The sequence below is a fragment of the Pelmatolapia mariae genome, linkage group LG6 (genome assembly GCF_036321145.2).
Source record: "Pelmatolapia mariae isolate MD_Pm_ZW linkage group LG6, Pm_UMD_F_2, whole genome shotgun sequence".
NCBI lineage: Eukaryota > Metazoa > Chordata > Actinopteri > Cichliformes > Cichlidae > Pelmatolapia > Pelmatolapia mariae.
In genome coordinates, this window is record NC_086232.1 from 7,295,854 (window position 1) to 7,318,064 (window position 22,211).

At 39.1% G+C, this 22,211-nt stretch overlaps 2 protein-coding genes across 2 annotated transcripts; one reads left to right on the forward strand and one right to left on the reverse strand.

Moving 5' to 3' along the window:
* Positions 1 to 3,716: 3,716 nt before the first annotated feature.
* On the reverse strand, positions 3,717 to 8,037 carry ptp4a1 (protein tyrosine phosphatase 4A1). The gene is made up of 5 exons (XM_063475757.1): positions 7,933 to 8,037; positions 7,171 to 7,263; positions 6,695 to 6,825; positions 5,997 to 6,071; positions 3,717 to 4,940 (listed from the first exon to the last, which is right to left on the reverse strand). Exons 1-5 carry the CDS (start codon positions 8,035 to 8,037, stop codon positions 4,823 to 4,825), a joined length of 522 nt encoding a protein of 173 aa, XP_063331827.1. The 3' UTR covers positions 3,717 to 4,822.
* An 8,858-nt stretch (positions 8,038 to 16,895) lies between these two features.
* Positions 16,896 to 20,064, forward strand: lgsn (lengsin, lens protein with glutamine synthetase domain). Its single transcript, XM_063475756.1, has 4 exons — positions 16,896 to 16,937; positions 17,186 to 17,870; positions 18,550 to 18,716; positions 18,871 to 20,064. The coding sequence occupies exons 1-4, from the start codon at positions 16,896 to 16,898 to the stop codon at positions 20,062 to 20,064; spliced, it is 2,088 nt and encodes a 695-aa protein (XP_063331826.1).
* Positions 20,065 to 22,211: the final 2,147 nt, after the last annotated feature.

Here is a 22,211-nt window from a genome sequence, read left to right on the forward strand (position 1 = left end):
ATGATACACAACCTGAATATGTAATAAAGCAATAGACCCAATTCTGTTTTTTTTGCATATAAAATTGAAAAAGTCTTTTTTTAAAAAAACTTGTTTGATTAGTTTTAATCTTTTAACTTTATGCATCAAGCAAAAATGAAATTATATACAATATTCTCTGACTTGAAGACATTTGTTTAACATTTAAACCTATTTTCTGCATATTCCAGCATACAAAATAAAATAATGTTCTGTGTTTACACTCTTTCAAATAGATGCAAGTAAAACGCAGCAAAAAAATAAATAAAATCAAAGACTCAGTGGCACTAAGACCTGTCGCTCTTAAAGCTATTGTCACCTGTTTAGCAGGAGTGGGGCAGGTGGAGGTTTGCCCGGTGCTGCAGAGGTCATGTCAGTGGGGGGATCCGGGGGTTTCTCTGAGAATTTTACATTCTCATGGCAGCTTGCTCGGTGCTTGCTCAGATTTGAAGTTTAATTTTTTGCTGTAGAAAGAAGTTTTCTTCCCACGCAGCGTGAACAGCGGACGCTAATGTTTGTGTCACTTTTTACGGAATCAAACTCAAAGTAATGTCAGTACTTCCAAACTTTAAACGCAGCATGGTTGGACTCTCTCCCGCACTCCATATTATCCATTGATCTGCACACGTCTGTTGCCACGGATGTCACACACTCGTACGGCACTGTCATGAGACACTCTCACAAACAAAATCACCGTTTAGTAACGCAGTAACGCAACATGCTTACGGGAAAGTAACTGCAATCTAATTACTGTTTTGCAATAGTAATCCCCTACTTTACTCGTTACTTGAAAAAAGTAATCAGATTACACGTTACTGCCCATCTCTGTATACTGCGTACACTTGAAATTCACTGTGTCTCCCCTTTTTTGAATACCCTTTCTCAAAGTTATTCCAAAACGTACACCAGAGGTTGTAGCAGACCGTTACAGGCTCATTTTCAAAGCTTTGACAAAAATATCTAATCAGCCACTTAAATGGCAGCAACTCATTGCATTTAGGTATGTAGACAACCTGCTGACGTTCAAACAGCACATCAGAATGAAGAAAACGGGTGATTCAAGTGACTTTCATTTGTAATGGTTGTTGGTGCCAGACAGGCTGGCCTAATTAATTCAGAAACTGCTGATCTACTGGGATTTTCCCACACAAGCATTCAGACAATTGTCTAAAAAGGAAAATATCCAGTAATCAGCAGTTCCATGAATAGAAATGCCTTGTTGGTGTCAGAGGTCAGGGGAGATTGGGCCCGATTGCATTGAACTGATAGTAAGACACTAACTCGAATGTTACAGCCAAGTTTTTGTAAATATTGAAGCAGATGGGCCCCAGCAACAGAAGATCACATTGAGTGCCACACTTGTCAGCCAAGAACAGGAAACTGAGGCTAAAATTCATGTGGACTCCCCCAAACTGAATAATAAAAGATCAGAATCATGTTGCCTGGTCTGATGAGTGCTGAATTTTACTGTGACATTCAGATGGGTCACAGAATTTAACATAAACAACATGAAGACATGGATTCATCCTACCATGCATTAATATTTCAGGCTACTGCCGATGGTGTAATGATCTACACTATCAGTCAAAAGTTTGGACACACCTTCTCATTTCGTGTTTTTTCTTTATTTTTACTACTTTCTACACTGTAGATACAAACTGAAGACATTGAATATATGGCGCATAAATCCAGATATAAATGGAATATATATCTGGATTTATGTAGCAAAGACAAAATGATAAATAACTCTAAATATGTCCTATATTTTAGATTCCTGAAAGTAGCCACCCTTTGCTTTGTTGACAGTGCTGCAAACCCTTGTCAGGGTTCATTTGTTGAGTTTCTTGCCTTCTTAGTGGGGTTGAGACCCTACTCTTAAAATTCATATTATGGCAAGAACAAATCAGCTAATTAAAGAGAAACAACAGTCCATCATTACAATAAGAACTGAATGTCAGTCAGTAGGTAAAACTGCTAAAACTTTGAATGTGCAGTTGCAAAAACCATCAAGCGCTCTGTCAAAGCTGGCTCACATGCTACTGAGGATAAATTCATCCAAGTCACCAGCCTCAGAAATTGCAAGTTAACATCCACTCAGATCAGAGCCCAGATAAATGCCACACAGAGTTCCAGTAGCAGACACATCTCTACATCAACTGTTCAGAGCAGACTGTGTGAATCAGGCCTTTATGGTCAAATAACTGCTAAAAAACCACTACTGAGGAAAAACAACAAGCAGAAGAGATTTGTTTGGGACGAAAAACACAAGGAGTGGACATTAGACCAGTGGAAATCTGTGCTTTGGTCTGATGAGTCCAATTTGAGATGTTTGGTCCACCTGCCGTGTCTTTGTGCGATGCAGAAAAGGTGAATGGATGGTCTCTACATGCATGGTTCTCACTGTGAAGCATGGCTGAGGATGTGTGATGGTGACACTGTTGGGGATTTATTCAAACTGAAGGCACACTGAACCAGCATGGCTACCACAACATCCTGCAGCGACATCCCATCCAATCCTGTTTGCGTTTAGTTTGACCATCATTTATTTTTCATCAGGACAATGACCCCAAACACACCTCCAGGCTGTGTAAGGGAGGGAGAAGGAGAGTGATGGTGTGCTGCGTCAGATGGCCTGGCCTCTACAGTCACCTGACCTGAACCCAATCCAGACAATTTTGGAAGAAATGGACAGCAGAGTGAAGGCAAAAGGGCCAACAAGTGCTCAGCATCTCTGGGAACTCCTTCAAGACTGGAAAACCATTTCAGGTGACAACCTCATGAAGCTCATCGAGAGAATGCCAAGAGTGTGCAAAGCAGTAATCAAAGCAAAAGGTGGCTATTTTGAAGACTCTAAAGTATAAAGATGTTCATCACACCAATATGAATCAAAGTTTCCGTTGAATGTTTTCAGCATCTTGTTTGACCTGTGTCAGAATTAGGGCAGGTAAGGTCTAACCTGGTAATAGTAAGGTATAATTAACAAAGTGGCCAGTGTAAATAGTTTCCACGGATCTTTGGCAGATGTTTCTACAACTTGACTGGAATCCACCTGTGGTAAATTCAGTTGATTGGACATGAGGTCTGATTTGACAAATAGGGTCCCATAGTTGGCAGTGCATGTCAGAGCCTAAACCAAGACATGAAGTCCAAAGCATTGTCTGTAAACCTCAGAGACAGGATTGCATTGTGGTTCAGATACTGGGAAGGATACCGAAAAATTCCTGAAGCACTGAAGGTCCAAATGAGCACGATGGCCTTCATCGTCAGTAAATGGAAGAAGTTTGAACCAACAGGACTCCTCTTGGAGCCGGTCACCCAGTGTTACGGCCCTAGCAGGGCGTTGAATTAATCATGGGACTGAATATTTTATTTCAGAGAAACTGAAACAAATGTAACTGTCAACTCATATTGGGCCACAAATTAGGTAATTTGACAGTCTTTGCAATCATTAAAATGTAAACTGGTTTACTGGACTATTGGTGATGTAAATGCTAAAAATGCAGATATTTTACGATGAAAGGTTTGAGAAAGAGCCGCTACTCAAACAAACAGCTAAATACCATGCCTTTTTCAACAAAGTCTTTTAGCGCTACATCTGCAACATTTCTTTTTTATTAAGAAGTATTTATCAGTCCTATTTTGCTCAAACCCCTCCTGCATTTTTCTTCTCTTGAGAAAATGGGGAAAAAAGGCCAACATCTTTTTTCAGTGTATCATTTAATGTACTCTCACAAGTTGGTGAACAGGTAAAACTTTTTTGCTCACTGTACTAAATCACACATCCATTGATAGTATAAATAGCCAACCTAATAATAATAGTACACATTTTCAAATACATAAAATCATCAAGTATCCAAGTCTTAAGTTATGGACATCAAATAAAAAGGCATACAAAATATTGCAGATGTTGGAAGTCCAGTTTGAAGCGCACACACACAAACAAAACAAAAATAAACCAAAAAAAAAAAAAAAAAAAGGAAAAATGAAAAAGATCACATTTTTATTTTAACATGGCAGTTAATAAGTAAACAGAAGGTCTGATAAAGACTAAAAAGTTCCTAGACTTTCAATTGACAAATATTGCAACAGTTAAGCATTTATAATAAAAAATAGTTACTGAAAGGGCATAAGTGTGTGTAAGACTTCCTGCACAAGACAAAGGCAACAGTTTAGGTTTTTTTTTTTTTGTTCCAAGTAGAAAAATGAAACACCTTTTCCAAATGCCAACAGGAGCCGACTCCCGCTCGATTGCCTTTGTTCCACTTCCGATTGTAAGGCATTTATGGATGATCCATCTGATTTGAAGAAAGGCATACCTCTTTCTAGTCAGTCTTGAAACTGAATCCTAAAATTGAACAGGGTACACATAATTTTTCACATGAAGAAAACATTTCTTTTTTCTATTTTCTTTCTTTTTTTGAACACATTTTCAGGCAATGTGAATGCACGGGCCAATCAAAATCTTTGGGATGCATTTGCAGAAAACAGTTAATCCAACATCTTACAATGATACACGACTCTTCCTATTTTTTTTTCTGGGCACATGAAGAAAAAACTCTGTTCACACAACTCTTGTTTTTCATTTTTTTTGACATTTAATTTTGAAACTAGAAAGGGAGGGGGAAATTTCATTTACCAAGCATGGTTTTCCAAATTAAAATACTTCAACACAATGAAGAAAAACCAAAAAAAAGAAAGAAAAAAAAAAGGAAGCCTGCCAGGTTATAAGCTAGCAAGGTTTAATTAAACTCTTCTGTGTTGGAGGGTAGGTTGGGGAGGGGTTGGCGTGGCTCAATGTTTGGCTCTATTGGATGCAGCAGTTATTGCGATGGCCGTTAGAATCTTTGAAACGCAGGCGCATCTTTGGACGATATTTCTCCAGGTAGATCAGCTGCTTGCTGTTGAATGCTCCTCTGCGCTTCCTGAAAGCAAGTGTAGAAATTAATTAGCTCATGACTGCAGATTTTTTTGTAAATCCATAATATATATTGCTACCATGGATATTGTAATATATTAAACATGCCCAAAGTTTAAATAATTCATGTCAGTGTGCATATAAGCAGTCTAACCCCTGTGAGTCAAATGCTCAGCTTTTGTGAACCCTACTTACAGGCTTTTCTATGATGGCTTTGTCTGATGTTAGAGAGGAAAGCTCAGCTACAGATCTGTGACTGTAAGCAAAGAAGCTCCACCCACTAACTGTTCTAACCTTCTGTGTGTGAGGGGCAACCAATCAGATGATTGGATAAAGGGACAAGGAAGGGAATTAAAATGCTGTATTAAGGACCAGTACTCTGAATAACAAGGTACTGTGATAGAGTGCAAGAATATAAATGCTGGGTTGGAAAAGAACAAAGTGGCTGCCCTGTACTATTACATTTACAGAAATAGTCAACTAACTCTGTTCTATATGAAGATTCATGGCAAAATGTATGATTTTTACATTCAGCATAATAACGATTCTTTGGCTTGTTGAGGATTTTAAAATAAACTTTTAAAAAAAATTAAAGTCCTATTATTAACTGTTGATTTAAAAAGAAAAAAAAAAAAGAGGATTTTATCCATATTAATAATACGTAAACATTTTCAATTACAGCCTCAAATTGCTGAGCTTTTCCTCATTTTATTGATTACTCTTTGGAAAAAAAAAAAGCTGACTGCCAAGTGCTCTATAAATATTTCAAGTGATGACACATACTTTAAAGCACACCTACTGAATCATCCTTATCTCACTCTCTGACATCTCTGCTATTTATAGATATGACTCAGGCCTCCCTGCTTTATGTATCAAAGTATCAGGTTACTGCAAGACAAAAATCAAGGATTTTCTCAAAGTTAATGCCAAAGTCTGTCCACCAGAGAGCCTTACAAATGTAATTAACTATCAGATATTTTAATGGTTTTATAATAAAAAACCTCAACTCATCAAAAAAAAAGTAGCTTCTTTAATCATTTCCTGCCAAATGATTTTTACTTACTGTCGAATGAACTGGACAGCATCTTCATACTTCATCCCACATTCAATTAAAGCGAGTGCCACCAGAACAGGAGCTCTGTGAAAAAGAAAGGGAACAGACAGTACCAGGAATGTTAGTTAAAACTAACATGCAAAATAGTGTTTTGCTCCAATTACAAAAACAAACAAACATTGCTTCCTCATAGATCAGATTAAAGCAAACAGGACAGAGACAGGACCTGGCAGGTTGTCTGTACTAAGGAAGCACACACTTGGGACAAAATGTGGGTGATACTGTGAGTCATGTACAGCAGGATCAAAGAAAATGCAAATGACTGCGTCTTTGCTTAAGATCTTCTTGGTTTGTTTTTCAAACCACAACTGATAACAAGGATGTTATTCCTATATGATAGTTTTCACTATGATAGCTCAGGTTGTAGTTCTGCAGTTATCCTTTGGATTGGTGGATTAATCATTTAAAAGTCAGATAATGGGGGAAAGGTTATTTAATGGATTCAAACTGTTTTGTTAGAGAAAATCCCCTAAAATAAAAGCTTATGTACAATATAAAAACAATGAGAAAATAGGGATCACCAAATAACTGTTTTAGCACCGACTGCTTCTGTATCAGAATACAAACAGTAGCAAGAGCCACATTTCACTAACAGCTATCATACGTAAAATATAACAACTTGAATCTTTGTGTCAGTGACTGCTTACCTCCCCAGCCCTGCTACACAGTGCACAGCGATGCAGCAGCCGGGCTCCTCCCTGAACTTCAGCTTTAGCAGGTTCAGCCAATCATCCACGATCTGGTTGGAGGGAGGAGCTCCATCGTCGAACGGCCAATCCTGCAGAAAGAAGAGAGAAGAAAAAAGGAAATGATGTCAGTGGCCTCCGTTCCTTGGAAACCAAAACAAAAGAAGTGAGAAGGCTGAGCTGCGGGGAAAGAAAAATGTTGTTGCAGCAGCAAGGACACCTGTGGAGCTTGTCTTCCTGCACAATCTGAACCTTCACTTGGAGGGAAAAAAAACCCAAAACCTAAATCTGTTATACAATAAAAACCAGAATAAAAAAACAAAACAATAGCCTGGTATACTGGGGGAAAAAACCCAGAACAATGGAAAAAAAAAAAACTACATTTGTTTTGGTTTGAAACATTAGGAGTCATGATGAAGTCAGAAGAGTGAACTCACCAGAACCTGGATTCCCTCTTTCACCACCAGGGTGGCATCATAGGTGGCCTCACAAACTCTCACAACCGTGGTGACTCCATATTTTTTCAACTCCTGTAATCACATGTCACAGGATTTATGAGCGAAAGAGGCAAACAAGACTGTTAAAGCTACCTCAGGATACTAAGGTTGGACGACGCGTTAAAATTCCAACAAAAAGAAGTGAAAATGAATTTGCTGATGTGTGCAAACACTAGCTCATGTCAGTTAGTGATTTTCTTCATATCATCAGTTTTTAGATCATTCGCTTGACTAAAGAGTTGATAAGTTAAGCTAGATAGCTTCGCCCATGGCTATTTTAGTGACATCCCACTGCCTTTGGTTGACATAAGCGGCTAATCTGTTCTTGTGTGTATTTCCCTTTTAAAGGAAGGGGGTACTGTCTGGTAGCTCTTTTGTAATGTGCAATTTCTTGAAGTTAGTGAAAAAAGCCAACTGTTAAAGGAATCAATTGATTTTAGTCACCAATTTTGTCTGATTGCCCAACCCTCTAAAGCACACTGACAGTAATACACCTACATACGTCAATTCCTGTAATCTAAAACGATTCTATAGTCATTGCTCTCATTGGCTGAAACATTTCCAGGAAAGATTTTAAACTGTGGTCGTTTCCAAAATATTTCTCAACATGTAATCACCGGTTATGTGCTTCTCCAATGTGGGCTTCGAGTAATATACACGCTGTAATATTATATGTAAACACTTGACCACAATTTGGCTCACCTCTATGAACTTGTTCAGGGTGGCGTTGGTGGGATTGTGGGTAATGAGGAACCGCATGTTTTTGTAGGTAATCTCCACAGGGGCTGGTCTGTTCATTCGAGCCATTGTGACAATGCGAAAAAAAAATGTATAACAAAACTAAAATGTCTTCCACAGAGTAAACACTAATGTAAACAGTTAAACTCGGAGGGAATGTCAAACAAATGTCCAACAAGTTTTGAGGAACTCCGAAAGAAAAAAATCCTCCAGTCTTCTTCGAGGTTGGCAAGGCTAAGTGTCAAAATAAAATAAAAACAAACCCCCCCCAAAAAGAACAGTAACAGGCAAATTTGGGAAGTTGGCAGCCGGGAAGGGCGGACAATTGGAAAAGTAACTCAAACCCTCTCCTTTGGAATAAAACAAAAGAAAAGGAAGAAAAAAAAACCAAGGCTGGTTCCACCTTGATTCTGGCCAGGCGGAAGCCGACGAGGGCAGTGTGCAGCAGGTGGAGTTACCCCATCCAGGCCGAGTTATCGCTGGTTCTGGGAGGAGTCCCGGTCCTGCCAACTTTCCGGGGTCCCTCCTGTGGCTCAAGTGCGTCGGATCGATGGCGAGTTTGGCTGTTCACTCAGCTGCATAGGCAGCGTGCTGAGCCTGGCAGTAGTCCCCACTGCCCTTCAGAAACTCCATAAATGTGTGACCCAGAACACCACAGAACTGCTGCAGGACACAGAGGGGGGCAGGAGGGAAGGAAAGCTTAATTTTTATTTTTTAAAAAACACCTTTAAAGAACACAAAAAGCACAGGCAACTGTTCTCAGTGTAGTTCAATTAATTTGCCAAAAAGACAAACTTTTACTGAGAAACAATTTTTATTCACATTCTATATGGAAACTGTGCCTCTTTTCTTTTTTCCTAAGGCACAATAATCATGAAATGGAAAATCTGATATTGTAACAACTCTAATCCCCAACACATATCCATAAGCCCCTAGTCAAACATACCACTCCATCAGAGTAAAAGACAAAGGGATTATATCATAGAGGAAGCACAGGGCCAAAGTATAGACAAAGCAGCCGTGAAACAAGTGAGAGATTTTCAGTAAAGTCATGATCCATTCATTTTTAAAAGAATAAAACAAATTTCGTCATTTGAACTTTAGAATTACCTTCAGACAACAGCACATAGTGTGGCTAGAAACACAGATTTAGGGTGTAATGACAGTAATCGAATCCCACAGTATAATTTTCTTTACATTAGCTACCCTGAAACAGGTGGTTAAAATCGCAGCCTCTCTGAGCTACTCTTTTTTTTTTTTTTAAATTATGCCAAGTTTCACACTCAAGTATGTCAGCAGCCACATTAACATTGTTTGGAGACTAAAGACACTAGAGTGTCTGGGGTTTGATTCCCACGCAGAGAAAGTGGTGTTTCAGATAACACAATGATTAACACAGCAGAGCAGACTGTACCTGCCAGTATGTTACATAAAATCACAGTGCAGTGCTGCCGCTGTACAGCAGAAATAAAATATTTAACGTGTCATTTCTGACATCCAGGTCGTATCTGTGTGCGAAGGCTGAGCTCACCGTGGGGCCTACAGCGGGGCTTTAACATACACGCTGTTATGATCGTCAGAAATCTGACTCACAAATGCTTTCTCTGCCATTTCCTCCCTAATGCTTCTGCCCTTTACTCCTCACAGAAGCTCGATACCTGAGCGTTGGCCTACTGGAAAGGTTTTCTTCAGCTTATTGCAGAAATAGTAAAATCTAAGCCGGTCAAGCATGCTTTGTTAATCTGCTATTTTCCGGCCGAAAAGCAGCATTTACTTAGAAATATTACCAAGCACTTAAAAGCCACTGCCTGACTAAAAGGACAGTGATTTGTAAATATAAGAGAGACGTGAAGCAAAGCAGAAGTGGCTTAAATAGCAGACATGTCTCTGCACTGCGTTACAAGGCTGTAAAGTGTCCTTTGTGTGAGGATAGACCGGGCGCCATCATATAACATTAGAGGCCTATAGGCGCCGTCGGGAGCTGTGACAGACTGCACGTTGCTCTGAGGTGACAAAAAAGACGCCCGACCCAGACACCGGGCAGGTAGCCAGTCTCGCAAACCACTAACAACCCGTCATTTACGTGTTTCGTTTATTTCAAATAAATATGCGTCGATTTTAGACGGCACAAACTCCGAGTGAAGAGCCGGGACCAGCCCGAGCTGCGCATCCGTCAGCCGCTTCCTAATCGTGACGATCATCATGCAGCTCTAAGATTGCACTCAAATAACATGGCCAAATCCATGTTCTGTGAATTTTCGTTATAGTTAAATGAGAAAGGCAACGTTAGGCAACAGCACTGTGGAAATATTAAACTGGGTTTTTATCGAGCAGGCCGTGATTTCATCGAAGCAACGTGAAGGCCAGCTGGTAACAGTTCACCGTAACGTACTGATTTACAAGAGGAGCCTAGGAGACGAAACCGAGAAACAAAATGGCAGCCACGAAAAACAGGTTACTTACTGGGATATGCTTACTCATTGAAGATTGTAGCTTAATCATACAGCCGGTCCCTAGAAAAAGGTAAAACTATGAAACGGTTTTCCACCATAAAGTCCTGTGCTGTTTCTCCGAGCGGAGCCGAAGTCTCCTGATCTGCCGGGAAAGAGCTAGAGAGAGAGAGAGCGCGAGAGCCCGAGATACTAACGTCATTTCCTGTCAGGACTTTCACTATAAAACACTGTTCAGTATTAAATATACACCTTTAGTTGTAAGTTATGTACCTTTAGTTTTTACTAAAGGTTTCTGGTAGCTGAATTAAATGTATACTTTTGTAGAAATATACACTATGTGAGCATACAACAAAAATATTAAAAATCTTAAATAATGAAATGTTTAAAACGTCCCAATGTGTAAATGTCTTGATGAATGCTCACGCATCATGTCCCATTCACTTGTTTACAGAGCTTTATTTCGAAGCTAAACCGAACTTCCTTAACCCTTTGTCTTTCTTTCCTTTTGCCTTTAGCTTGACTGGTCTCGTGAAACCCCACCCTGAAAATGTGTAGTGTTATGTCCAGACATCTCTCTGTCTTCAGGCTGCAAAGGTCAGTTGGTGACTGTGGCCTAATTCGTCCTTCACTTCCAGAAAATACACAAGGACAGAGGATGCCAGAAATCACGACACCATAGAATTATACATGTGTGGTTCTTTTGATTTAATGTGAACAGACCTTTGTGTAGATACATTTCATAACTTGAAATGGAAAGGAAAATTCCCAAATAATTTCTGAGTTTTAAAGCTTTTTTACTGTGCTTTGAATCACAAATGGGATAACACCATGGTGCAGTGGTTAGGTCCTGGGTTCAAATCAACCATCATATTTACAGGGTGGTAGAACAGGTCATCTACTAATTGGAATGTTGTTGGTTTGATCTCTGGCTGCTCCAGTCTGCTACTATTCCAGATACTAGGCAAGATATTGAACCCTGAGTAGCTCACTATGCATTCATCAGAGTGTGACTGTGTATAAATCTTAGATAGAAAAGGGGCAGCAAGGTGGGACTGTGGATAGCACTGTTTCTTCACAGCAAAAAATTCTTGGTTTTCAATTCAACATCTGGCCAGGGCCTTTTTGTGTGGAGTTTGCATGTTCTCCCCGTGCCTGTGTAGGTTCTCATTGGGTACTCTGCCTTCCTCCCACAATCTCGAGACATGCAGCCAGAGGGGTTAGGTTAACTGTGGATTCTAAATTGTCCGTAGAAATGAACATGAGTGCTGATGGATGTCTGTCTCTCTGTGTTATCCCTGCATCGGTGTACCCTGCCTCTTGCCTTATGGCAGCTGTATTAAATGTTCTGTTAAGTTAAATCTATGTGATAGTCTACAGGAACATCTATTACACGCATGGGTTAAAAGTTCCAAAATCCAATGGAACACTCAGCAAGGATGAAAAACCCCCAAAAAACACAATAGCTCAGATCCTGTGGGACTTCAACGTGCAAAGAAACAGCCACTGCTGACAACATAACCAATACGTTATAATGGCCTACACGGAGAAGGTATTTGACTACATCCCTCAAAGTGCCCTGGTGGGAAGTCCTTCTGGAGCATGGGATACTTGGCCTATTCACACTCTATACAACTATAGTGATTGGTTTGCATTGCCACCAATAGCTCAGACTCAACTTGTGGTCGTTGGACTCAGCCGCTGATATATCTCGCTGATATGGTTCATCATAGGTATGTTGGATATGTTTAGACCTCAAGAAGCCTGTTAGGTGAGAGGTGAAAGTCTTCAAAAAACTTAAAAGTAGTCCAGTCACCTTCTTTTTAAGATTCAAGATTTTTATGAGTAGAATTTCTAGTGATCCAGTGGTAGTTTTAAGAAATTAAAAGAAGGCAACTAGACTCCTATAAGTTTATGAAGATGTTTCACCACTCATCCAAGAGATACCTCTGAAGAAGAGTCTTGGAGGACGGGTTAAAGGTCTTCACAAACTTAAAAAAAAGTCAAGTTGCCTTCTTTTTCACTTTCATGGGTTACATTTTTCCCACACATCACAGTACTTTGGATTTCACTGAAAAGCCAACTAGGAAACAGTTTTTGGATTTCAATATAATAATATTATTGCTTTAAATTGCTTTAATTTGCAAACGGTGTAAAAATATGAAGGACTTTTGTTTAATTTTTTTAATAAAATTATCAAGGAAAAATAAATTGAGAATTAAATGTATTGTAGATTCACCACCGTCCAACCTTGTCATATTGATCAAATTTGCTTTGTATTCACTGGATCGTGTCTTGGAATGTCCACAGGTAAAGTTTAATCTGTCTACATAGACGTAAACCACATGATTTTCTTCTCTTTTTGCTTTACTCTTGATTTGCATGCATCTGTACAAAAGCTTTGATCAAAGTAGTTATTTCTTAATCTTTTATAAATTCCCTGTTTAAGAACAAAAGCCAGATCATTAACATGTGCATTAAACTTAATGCTGAGAGGATGTGAAGCTGATCTCTAGAGCCACTGAGTCATACTATTTGATGAGTAATTCTTAAATCATCAGGATCTAATTCTGAGTTATCAGAATCGAGTAAGAGGAGCACCAGAACGACTGAATAACTACAACAGGTACAATAATCCCTACTAAACATATACTGAACAAACCTTCTTTTAAGATGGTTTATGAAATTGGTTAAAAAGTAATTTATTATTGATTTACCCTCATAGTATATAGCTTATTTTAGGTAACTTTAGTTTTGACTTATTTTTCAGCAAGTAAATTAAAAGACTGATTAACTATACATGATATGGATTCCCGTTAATTACTTGAATAAACTGGAAGCTGGCAGCAATATGTCAGTATTTAGCATGTTCTTAAAACATAACACATAATGTACATGAAGGATCAAAATGTTAGTAATAAGCAAATAATAATATTTAAATGGGAAAGAAAATGCATCTTTTCTCTTTATATTTTCTCTTTAATTAGTACCAAATTACACATTTTTGTCCTTTGAAACTGTCGAGAAGTTCCTTGTAAAAAACGGAACCTTTCTAGCCTTTAAGCCATTGAATAGGGTCATTCATGACTCCAGCAGTATATTTATACATGCTGTTGTATCATTTTAATTGTAAAAATATTTTCCATCATACATTTTTCAATCCACTTATACAACCTTTCAGACTTTAAAAAGAAATTGGCTTATTAGTATGGTAAGAATTATAGAAGGTTCTACCCCTGGAAATATGTATGTCTGTTTGTATTTAATATTATAGGCTTTGGTTTGATTGCAAATTTCCACTTCTAATCATTATACTACATTGTGATGTGTCACAGTGAACCATGGCTAACATTGTTTTAAACAGAAGTGTGCAGGTAACAAAAAATAGAAAAACAGTTGAAAAAATCCTGATCATGATGACTTCATCGTAGCCCAGCATTGATTAAGGTATCATCGAGTCACTCGTTCATCAATATTTTGTGGTAAAATACATACTGCACTCAAACATACCTTAAGTTTTAAAATGAATTCTTATAAAGATTATTGAAAAAAGTAACATACATGAATTATCAAAATTAATGTAGATTTTTTAAATCAAATTTGTGATTTTTAACTATTAGCATAATTAATGATAACAATAGCATCTGACAGTAAACAGATCTCTATGCTTGTCCTACCACTAGACCTCAGTGCAGCGTTCGATACTGTTGACCACAATATCCTATCACAGCGATCAGAGCATGCTGTAGGTATTACAAGTACTGCTCTACAGTGGTTTGTATCATATCTATCTAATTTGTTGACGTAAATGGAAAGTCCTCTTCACACAGAAAGGTTAATTATGGGGTTCCACAGGGTTCCATGCTAGGACCAATTCTGTTTACATTATACATGCTTCCCTTAGGCAGTATCTTTTTTAAAAAAATATATTTTTATTTTTAAGTTTACGATAACAACAGTGCAGCATAAAGAAACAAACAAACAGACAGAAAGAAAAAAAACAAAACAAAACAAAACAAAACACCCCCCCCCCCCAAAAAAAAACAACAACAACAACAAAAAAACAAAAAACAAAAGCCACATATGTGGGAAGAGTTCCAGAAAGGAAGAAAAAAAGAATAGGGTATATATGACATATATGAATATGTCATGGGTCCAGAAAGGACCGGATATGGGATGTACCCCATTTTTAGATAACCACACTGAAGTACAGTTTTTCAGCAACGCTGAGCTGCCCGACTCTGACCCTTAGGCAGTATCACTAGAAGAGATAGCATACATTTTCACTGCTATGCAAATAACACCCAACTTTATTTATCAATGAAGCTAGACAACACACACCAATTACTTAAAATGCAGAAATGTCTTAAAGACATAAAGACCTGAATGGCCTCTAACTTTCTGCTCCTTAATTCAGATAAAACTGAGGTTATTGTATTCGGCCCTGAAAATCTTAGAAATATGGTATCTAAACAGATTCTTACTCTGGATGGCATTACTTGGCCTCCAGTAACACTGCGAGGAACCTTGGAGTCATTTTTGACCAGGACATGTCCTTCAACGCACATATTAAACAAATATGTAGGACTGCTTTCTTCCATTTGTGCAACATCTCTAAAATTAGAAACATCCTGTCTCAGAGTGACGCTGAAAAACTAGTTCATGCATTTATTACTTCCAGGCTGGACTACTGTAATTCATTATTATCAGGATGTCCTAAAAACTCTCTGAAAAGTCTTCAGCTAATCCAAAATGCTGCAGCAAGAGTCCTGACAGGGACTAGAAAGAGAGAGCATATTTCTCCTGTATTGGCTTCCCTTCATTGGCTTCCTGTTAACTCCAGAATTGAATTCAAAATCCTGCTCCTCACATACAAGGTCTTAAATAATCAGGCCCCATCTTATCTTAATGACCTTGTAGTACCATATCACCCTATTAGAGCACTTCGCTATCGCACTGCAGGCTTACTTGTTGTTCCTAGAGTATTTAAAAGTAGAATGGGAGGCAGAGCCTTCAGTTTTCAGGCCCCTCTTCTGTGGAACCAGCTTCCAGTTTGGATTCAGGAGACAGACACTATCTCTACTTTTAAGATTAGGCTTCAAACTTTCCTTTTTGCTAAAGCATATAGTTAGGGCTGGACCAGGTGACCCTGAATCTTCCCTTAGTTATGCTGCAATAGGTGTAGGCTGCTGGGGGATTCACATGATGCATTGAGTATTTCTTCTTCGGTCACCTTTCTCACTCACTATGTGTTTATACACCTCTCTGCATTGAATCATACTTGTTATTAATCTCTGGCTCTCTTCCACAGCCTGTCTTTTGTCCTGTCTTCCTTCTCTCTCCCAACCGGTCACAGCAGATGGCCCCGCCCCTCCCTGAGCCGGGTTTCTTCCTGTTAAAAGGGAGTTTTTCCTTCCTGCTGTTGCCAAAGAGCTAAAAAATATGTTGCTATTTTTTTTTATTTCAGACTCCACATGAACTTTTTATTGTTATAAAAATAATAATAATGTAAATGTAAATGACAAAAAATAAAAATACTTAGTTTTGACTACCCGCTGTTTGGAATGATAGGTTAACTTATATTGAAAGGATAAAAAACAGCTGCATAAAAAAGCTTGACATACTCATCATGATTTTTTTGGTCATATTTCCATAAAGTTATGAATTAAATAAATGTAACACATCCCTTGACTTGGCTGTATCAGCAGTAACCAGTGTATCACGTGCAGTAGGTGGTACTTGATCTAGACATAAAGTGGTACAAAGTTTAACATTTTTGAGCAGTTTAAAGACAAGATTTTTGTCTTAAAAGGTGGAATGGAAAATATGAAAGATTGTTTTGTGATTCACTGAAAATCCCCAGAATGCGTAGTAGCCAACTGATCCACATGTTTTATCTGCTTTAGTAAGTTGAAATTAATGGCTGTTATGATTTAGGCTTACGGTTTATTTTTAAATTATAATTTAGTACCACTTTTACAAATGTTTTAATAGTACACTTAGAGATTGTGGCACCGCATTTAAATATAAAACACATTAGAAAGTGGCTCCATTTATTATTGAGTACTTAAGAAAATTATGTTGCTGGTGTCACGCTGCCCTGTAGCAGTTCTTAAATGCTTAGACTGTCAGTATCAGCTGCTATTGTCTGCTCTTTATAACTGTGTGGAATAAATACTTTTGCTCCCATATCTTTCTGGAAACACACACAGACCTGCTGAGCTCTGCAGTTTTACTCTGCGGTGACACAAAAGCGCCACTGAATTGTTCTCGGAAACAACCAATGAGCTCAAAGCAGCAGTGCTTCAGTGTCCACCAGTGGCTTGCTGATGCCAGTTTCCAGCCGGATTCCCGTGGCTGTTTTGTGGGGCAGAAAGAATTTTCTAATCCGTCATCATTGTACCAATTGTCTATAAAAATTAATGTGCGAGTGAAGCTCTTTCACAGGGGGGGCTATCAATATCCAAATCCCAGTACATGAGTACAAAAAACGAAATGAATGACTCTGAAGATTTCAAGGTAACAACTTGACATTTACATTTTGGATTTGAATTTAATTGAGCAACGTCCATTTGTAGGGTTTTCATATATATTACTTCACTTTTTTTTTTTTTTAAATACATGGAGTATTGTATTTTTAATTTAGAAGTCTTTTTTCATTCAATATGATTTCAGATTTGATTGCTTACACTTCTTGGTAATCATTTTCATGCATAACTTGACCTTCTCTTACCATTATTGTGACAGAGCCATTGTTTGTTTTCCAGGAAGGCCAAAATAGAAGCAACGACCAAATAGATGGCACCGGGATGAGTCTAGGCAGCAAGAAAGGAGTCAGGGTGACTGGGAAGTATGTGCCTCCGATGGATTGGAATAGCAGAGGAGGTGGCCCATCCATCATCCACGGTCCTGTTGGTACCCCAGTAACTCCCAACACTCCAACAGTTATCTCCATTGGCCCTCTGCCTAGCCAGCCCCCAGAGCAAGTTGATGATCCCTCTGTGGATGAAGCTGACGCTGGGGATGACTGGACCACAGAGGCATCATGTCAAACCAGTTTGTCCTATGGTAAAATGGGTGTTCCAAGGCAGACCATGGAAGAGCTGAAGACCATCCTGAGGGTCAGTCCCCTGCTCAGTATCCGGGAAAGACATGAGGGGAAACCAGGGAGTCCCTACACGTATCTCCACGGAAGCAGCACTAGTGGTGGAGGGACGGACGGACGACAGGATGATGGAAACTCTCACAGGGTGTTCAGCACCTTCAAACCACACTCTGATGCTTCCAGAAGGGGGCCCAGATCCAGAGATAGCACATCTATTCAGCTGCCTTCCACCATGGATTCATCCAGCTCGTTCAGGTTCAGTGCCAACACAAATAGGCAGCCTGAAGTCAGGACCCACACATATGTGAGTGGTGGCTCCTGGGGAGAGACTGGAGGTTCTCATACAGGTTGGTGAAGTTTGATTAGATATAGTTACGTTGTTCTTGATAGAAAGGAAGAAATATTTTATGTTGAAAAAGTAAACATTTGGCAAATAATTAGACTTGGAATGATACCTTTCTGCTCACGGAAAATGATTAGAAATTACTGGCTCATAAAAGCTGAATACTGAATATTTCTCATTGTCTTGAATATAAAAAATGGACACATTTTTTTTGTTTTCTTTACTTTCTTGTCAATATTTTGGAAAATTCATCTGATTTAGAACTTTCTTAAAAGTAATTTAATCAAAATAAACAAATTAGTGTTGTAATAAACTCTCATTATTCTACATTTAAAAGAATCTGGAACAACAGTAGATATATGAGGTCTAGCTTAAGGATTTTTTTGGTGGGATTTGGTTTTCTCTGCTGATTGTCACTGTAGTCAGTGACTAACAGCGAGGTGCTTTATGCTGTAATATCCACTTGACTGTGCTGCCTGTGGACAAACTGTCACTGTTTTGAAACTATCTTAAACCAGATAATTGTGGCTTGTCTAGGGTGGTCCTGATGATGCTACTTGAACTTGATTATGAAATCTCTGACTTAAAAAACAACATGTTTTTCTTTCAAAAGTGTGACACTTTGTATTTAAAATGAAAGATTCTCAAATGTTTTTGCAAATATTTCAAACTGTTTCCCACAGATAACGGAAAAGACACTATTGAGATCTCTGGGAACCAGAGGTTCATTGCAGCCATGGAGCAAATTAAACAACAAATAGCACGCGACAATATCAACTTCGTCCGCTTTGAAGCCACTGACCTCCATGGGGTGTCAAGGTCCAAGACAGTACCTGTGCGCTTCTTCCATGTAATGCACATCTATCTATCTATCTATCTATCTATCTATCTATCTATCTATCTATCTATCTATCTATCTATCTATCTATCTATCTATCTATCTATCTATCTATCCCTTCTAACGAAAGGTGAGAAGTGCTTAAATGCATATGTTTCACTCACAGGAGAAAGCAGTATATGGGGTACCAATGCCAAGAAGCTATTTGGAGCTAACCCTGAGCCCACAAAGCAATGAAGTGGACCATGCAAACACTGCCAACTTCAGTAGTGATGTCCTTCTGATCCCTGACCTTTCGACTTTTAGGGCCCTACCCTGGGCTGAACAAACAGCACGGGTCATATGCGACCCATGCACCGTGACCGGAAGCCCCCTTCGCACTTCGCCTCGCCTCATTGCCAAGCAGCTTCTTGGTCAGCTCCAAAGCCTGGGTTTCTCCTTGCACTCATCCTTCACCTATGAATGTTGTGTACTAGGAGCGCCGGACCGGATTGGACCAAAGACACTCCTGTTTCCTGCCACAACCCTGCTCAGCAACCATGACCTGCCTTTCTTCCAGCAGCTGGTGGACAGCATGTACTGCATGGGGGCTGACATAGACAGCATTGCTTCTGCAAGTGGCCCTGGGCAGATGGAGATCAACCTGAGGCCAGAGTTTGGGATTGCTGCTGCTGATAGCGCCTTCACCTTACGCACCGGCATCAAAGAAATGGCTCGCAAACACAGCTACATTGCCAGCTTTTTTACTGACGATGGTCTATACAATGCTGGGGTGCTCTCTCATAGCCTGTGGGATGCTAATGGGCGACGGAGTCTCTTCCACAGTGGAGAGAAAGCAGGCGAGGTGTCTGAGATTGGTAGAAAATGGTTGGCAGGCCTCCTGACCCACTCTGCTGCCCTGAGCTGTTTGATGTCACCCGGCCTGGGTTGCAGAAGTCACATTGCCAAAACCATCAAAGATCCCAAGCGGTTGCTGTATGCCACTTGTGGCAGCAATGATAACAGCAGTTCCTTCAACATCAAGTGTCACGGTGGGAGGGAGACGCACATTGACAACAAGCTGGGCTCAGCCATGGCCAACCCTTACATTGTTCTTGCAGCTACAGTGGCTGCAGGACTGGATGGTATCAGAAGAAACCTGAATGTTGAAAGCAGTCTTAACAAAGCCCCTAGCCAACAGAAGGAGTTCACCATTCCAGTAAAGCTTGACGATGCTCTGGAGGCGCTGGGGGAGGATCATGTCATCCGCAGTGCCCTTGGGGAGCCGTTTATTCAGTATTTCATTGCCATGAAGAAGTTTGAGATTGAGACCCAGGAAATGGATGATGAGAGGAACAAGTGCTTTGAGTATTTCATATAGAAACCCTGAATTTACTTTATACAAAACACACCTCCTCCTGCCAAACAACTAAATGCATGTGAATCAGCTGCTTGAATGTACACAATTTTATTTTATACAATGTTGATACATTATTATTAGACGCACTCTAGGTATTTTAGAAGATATTACTTCAAAATAAAGGCATTAACCCCCCCCCCCCCCCCCCCCCCCCAAATAAACAGCAGTATTGTACTATTTTTTTGTTGATTTATTTTGTTGTTGTATGCACACAGCAAAACACTGTTCTGGACAATGGTTGTTAATGCCAAGAACAATGCAGTCTGCTCTTACTCTGAGTGGTGTGAATATAATGGTATAGTAGCACTAAACCTTGGTGATCATTCCAAACCCTAAACCCTAGACCTAGGAATAGGTTTAGGGTTTAGTAATACTGTAAATTGTTTTTAGTGCATATTAGTTAGAAGGATTTGATCTTGAACACAGGGTCATGTATAGGGTCATTGCCAAAACATTTCCATGTTCACCGTAGAAAGCTAAAGTTCTCTCCATTGTGCATCCATTTATATTTCTGCCTCACTTACTTTGGCACATTATTTTTGAAGCTCTTAGCACTGAAGTTGCAGTTCTTTAAACTGCTCATACATGTAGCAGTAGACCATCGGTTAAATGCAAAGGTTGCTCACCCCAGTGTATGTGTCAAAAACATTGTGTAAATGAAAGTCAACAAAGTCAAAAGTTGTCTTAACATTGTGTATAACCAAACTATTTTGTCTGGCTGACAATAAGTGTAGAAATGCTTTAATGACAGCGAAGTGGTGGTGAAGACAACTGACTACTACTGTCTGTCAAAGTAACTAATTATCAAATGCTGACTTCAAGGGCAGAAAGTTTTACATTCTAATTTGTAAAGCAAAAGTGGGATTTCATTTGCATGAATTGAAAGGAAAAATGCACTTTTCCTTCAGTGGTCACACATTACAGTCAAGCACAGTAACCAGAAAACTGACACATTACTTCAATGTGCATGCACATTATCCATACCCGAAGTATCAAACCAAAACAGGCCTATTATCTGCACTAGAATGCTACAGTGCTAGCAATAGCACAGAAGGGCTGAGTCATTGTATTTGGTCACAGATTTTCTCTGACCTCCCACCTGATGTCCTCTTACAAGGTAACACAAGAAAAGCTACCGTGCATGCTACATCCATCCTTTGCACTTTTATGCACCTTCATGCATTCTATTGTCTTCCCTTTACTTACTGCCACACATCCTCTCTGCCCTGCATATTTCACAGGCTACAAAATGTTTGTATGAGCAGTTCCTCCATGTTAAAGTTGCATAAAAATATGCTTTACAACATACATATTCAAAGTTTATTGTGCATAGAAAGATTAGAGAGATTTTGAATTTGTACAGATTTTGAATCTTTGACATGTGACAAATATTACACATGAAATTAAAGTATATTTTAGAGAGTTAAACTATTCAACTGATAATATGTTTTAATGACAAAGACATATGCAGCAAGCAGAGTCCTTTGCCCATCTGTGCTAAAACATTTGCAAAACTAAGAATTAGAAATGCTTTATTTTGTGCAGAAGAACCAAAAAGTAATGAAGAATTTCAGATTATTTTGACAAATTCAGCTATTATTTAGGAGTGGAGCCCAAGCAGTTGAGAAAATTGCAACAATTTAGTTTTCTGGTGTGTAATAAGCATGTTACCGTCTTGGGGTCCCTAGCTTGGCTGCAATTTTTTCTGTGGCCTCAGTGTGAATCAGCTGCTCAGCTAAATTTTTGACTTAATAAAACCCCCCACTCATCATTGTCTTGCAAAGTTATGACATCATCATCATCAAACATAGCTACAATTATGGTCTTGTGCATTTCATGGCATGTAAGATATGCAGGCTGAATGTTGTGCACAGGACCAAAATGTAGACTCTCAGGTAGACAGCAGTGAATTTGAAGTGAACTGTTTATTGGTTTTTTGCAATAATACAAAAGGTAAATCATAAATCCAGAAGGGAAACACTGAAAACTATAAACTGCTGAAACCTAAACAAATACACTAGAGCTACTATCACTGGGGTTTAAGGGAATAGGCACACTGACAAAGGACACACAGAGACAGCAGAAGATGAGACAAGGAAGCAAAAGTA

Coding starts and splice junctions, on each gene's coding strand:
- ptp4a1 (XM_063475757.1), bottom strand. CDS start 8,037: ATGGCTCGAATGAACAGACCAGCCCCTGTGGAGATTACCTACAAAAAC. Junction 7,264..7,932: donor CCCTGAACAAGTTCATAGAG/GTGAGCCAAATT, acceptor ATGTGATTACAG/GAGTTGAAAAAATATGGAGT. Junction 6,826..7,170: donor AAGAGGGAATCCAGGTTCTG/GTGAGTTCACTC, acceptor TTCTTTCTGCAG/GATTGGCCGTTCGACGATGG.
- lgsn (XM_063475756.1), top strand. CDS start 16,896: ATGAGTACAAAAAACGAAATGAATGACTCTGAAGATTTCAAG. Junction 17,871..18,549: donor GACTGGAGGTTCTCATACAG/GTTGGTGAAGTT, acceptor TGTTTCCCACAG/ATAACGGAAAAGACACTATT. Junction 18,717..18,870: donor TACCTGTGCGCTTCTTCCAT/GTAATGCACATC, acceptor TTTCACTCACAG/GAGAAAGCAGTATATGGGGT.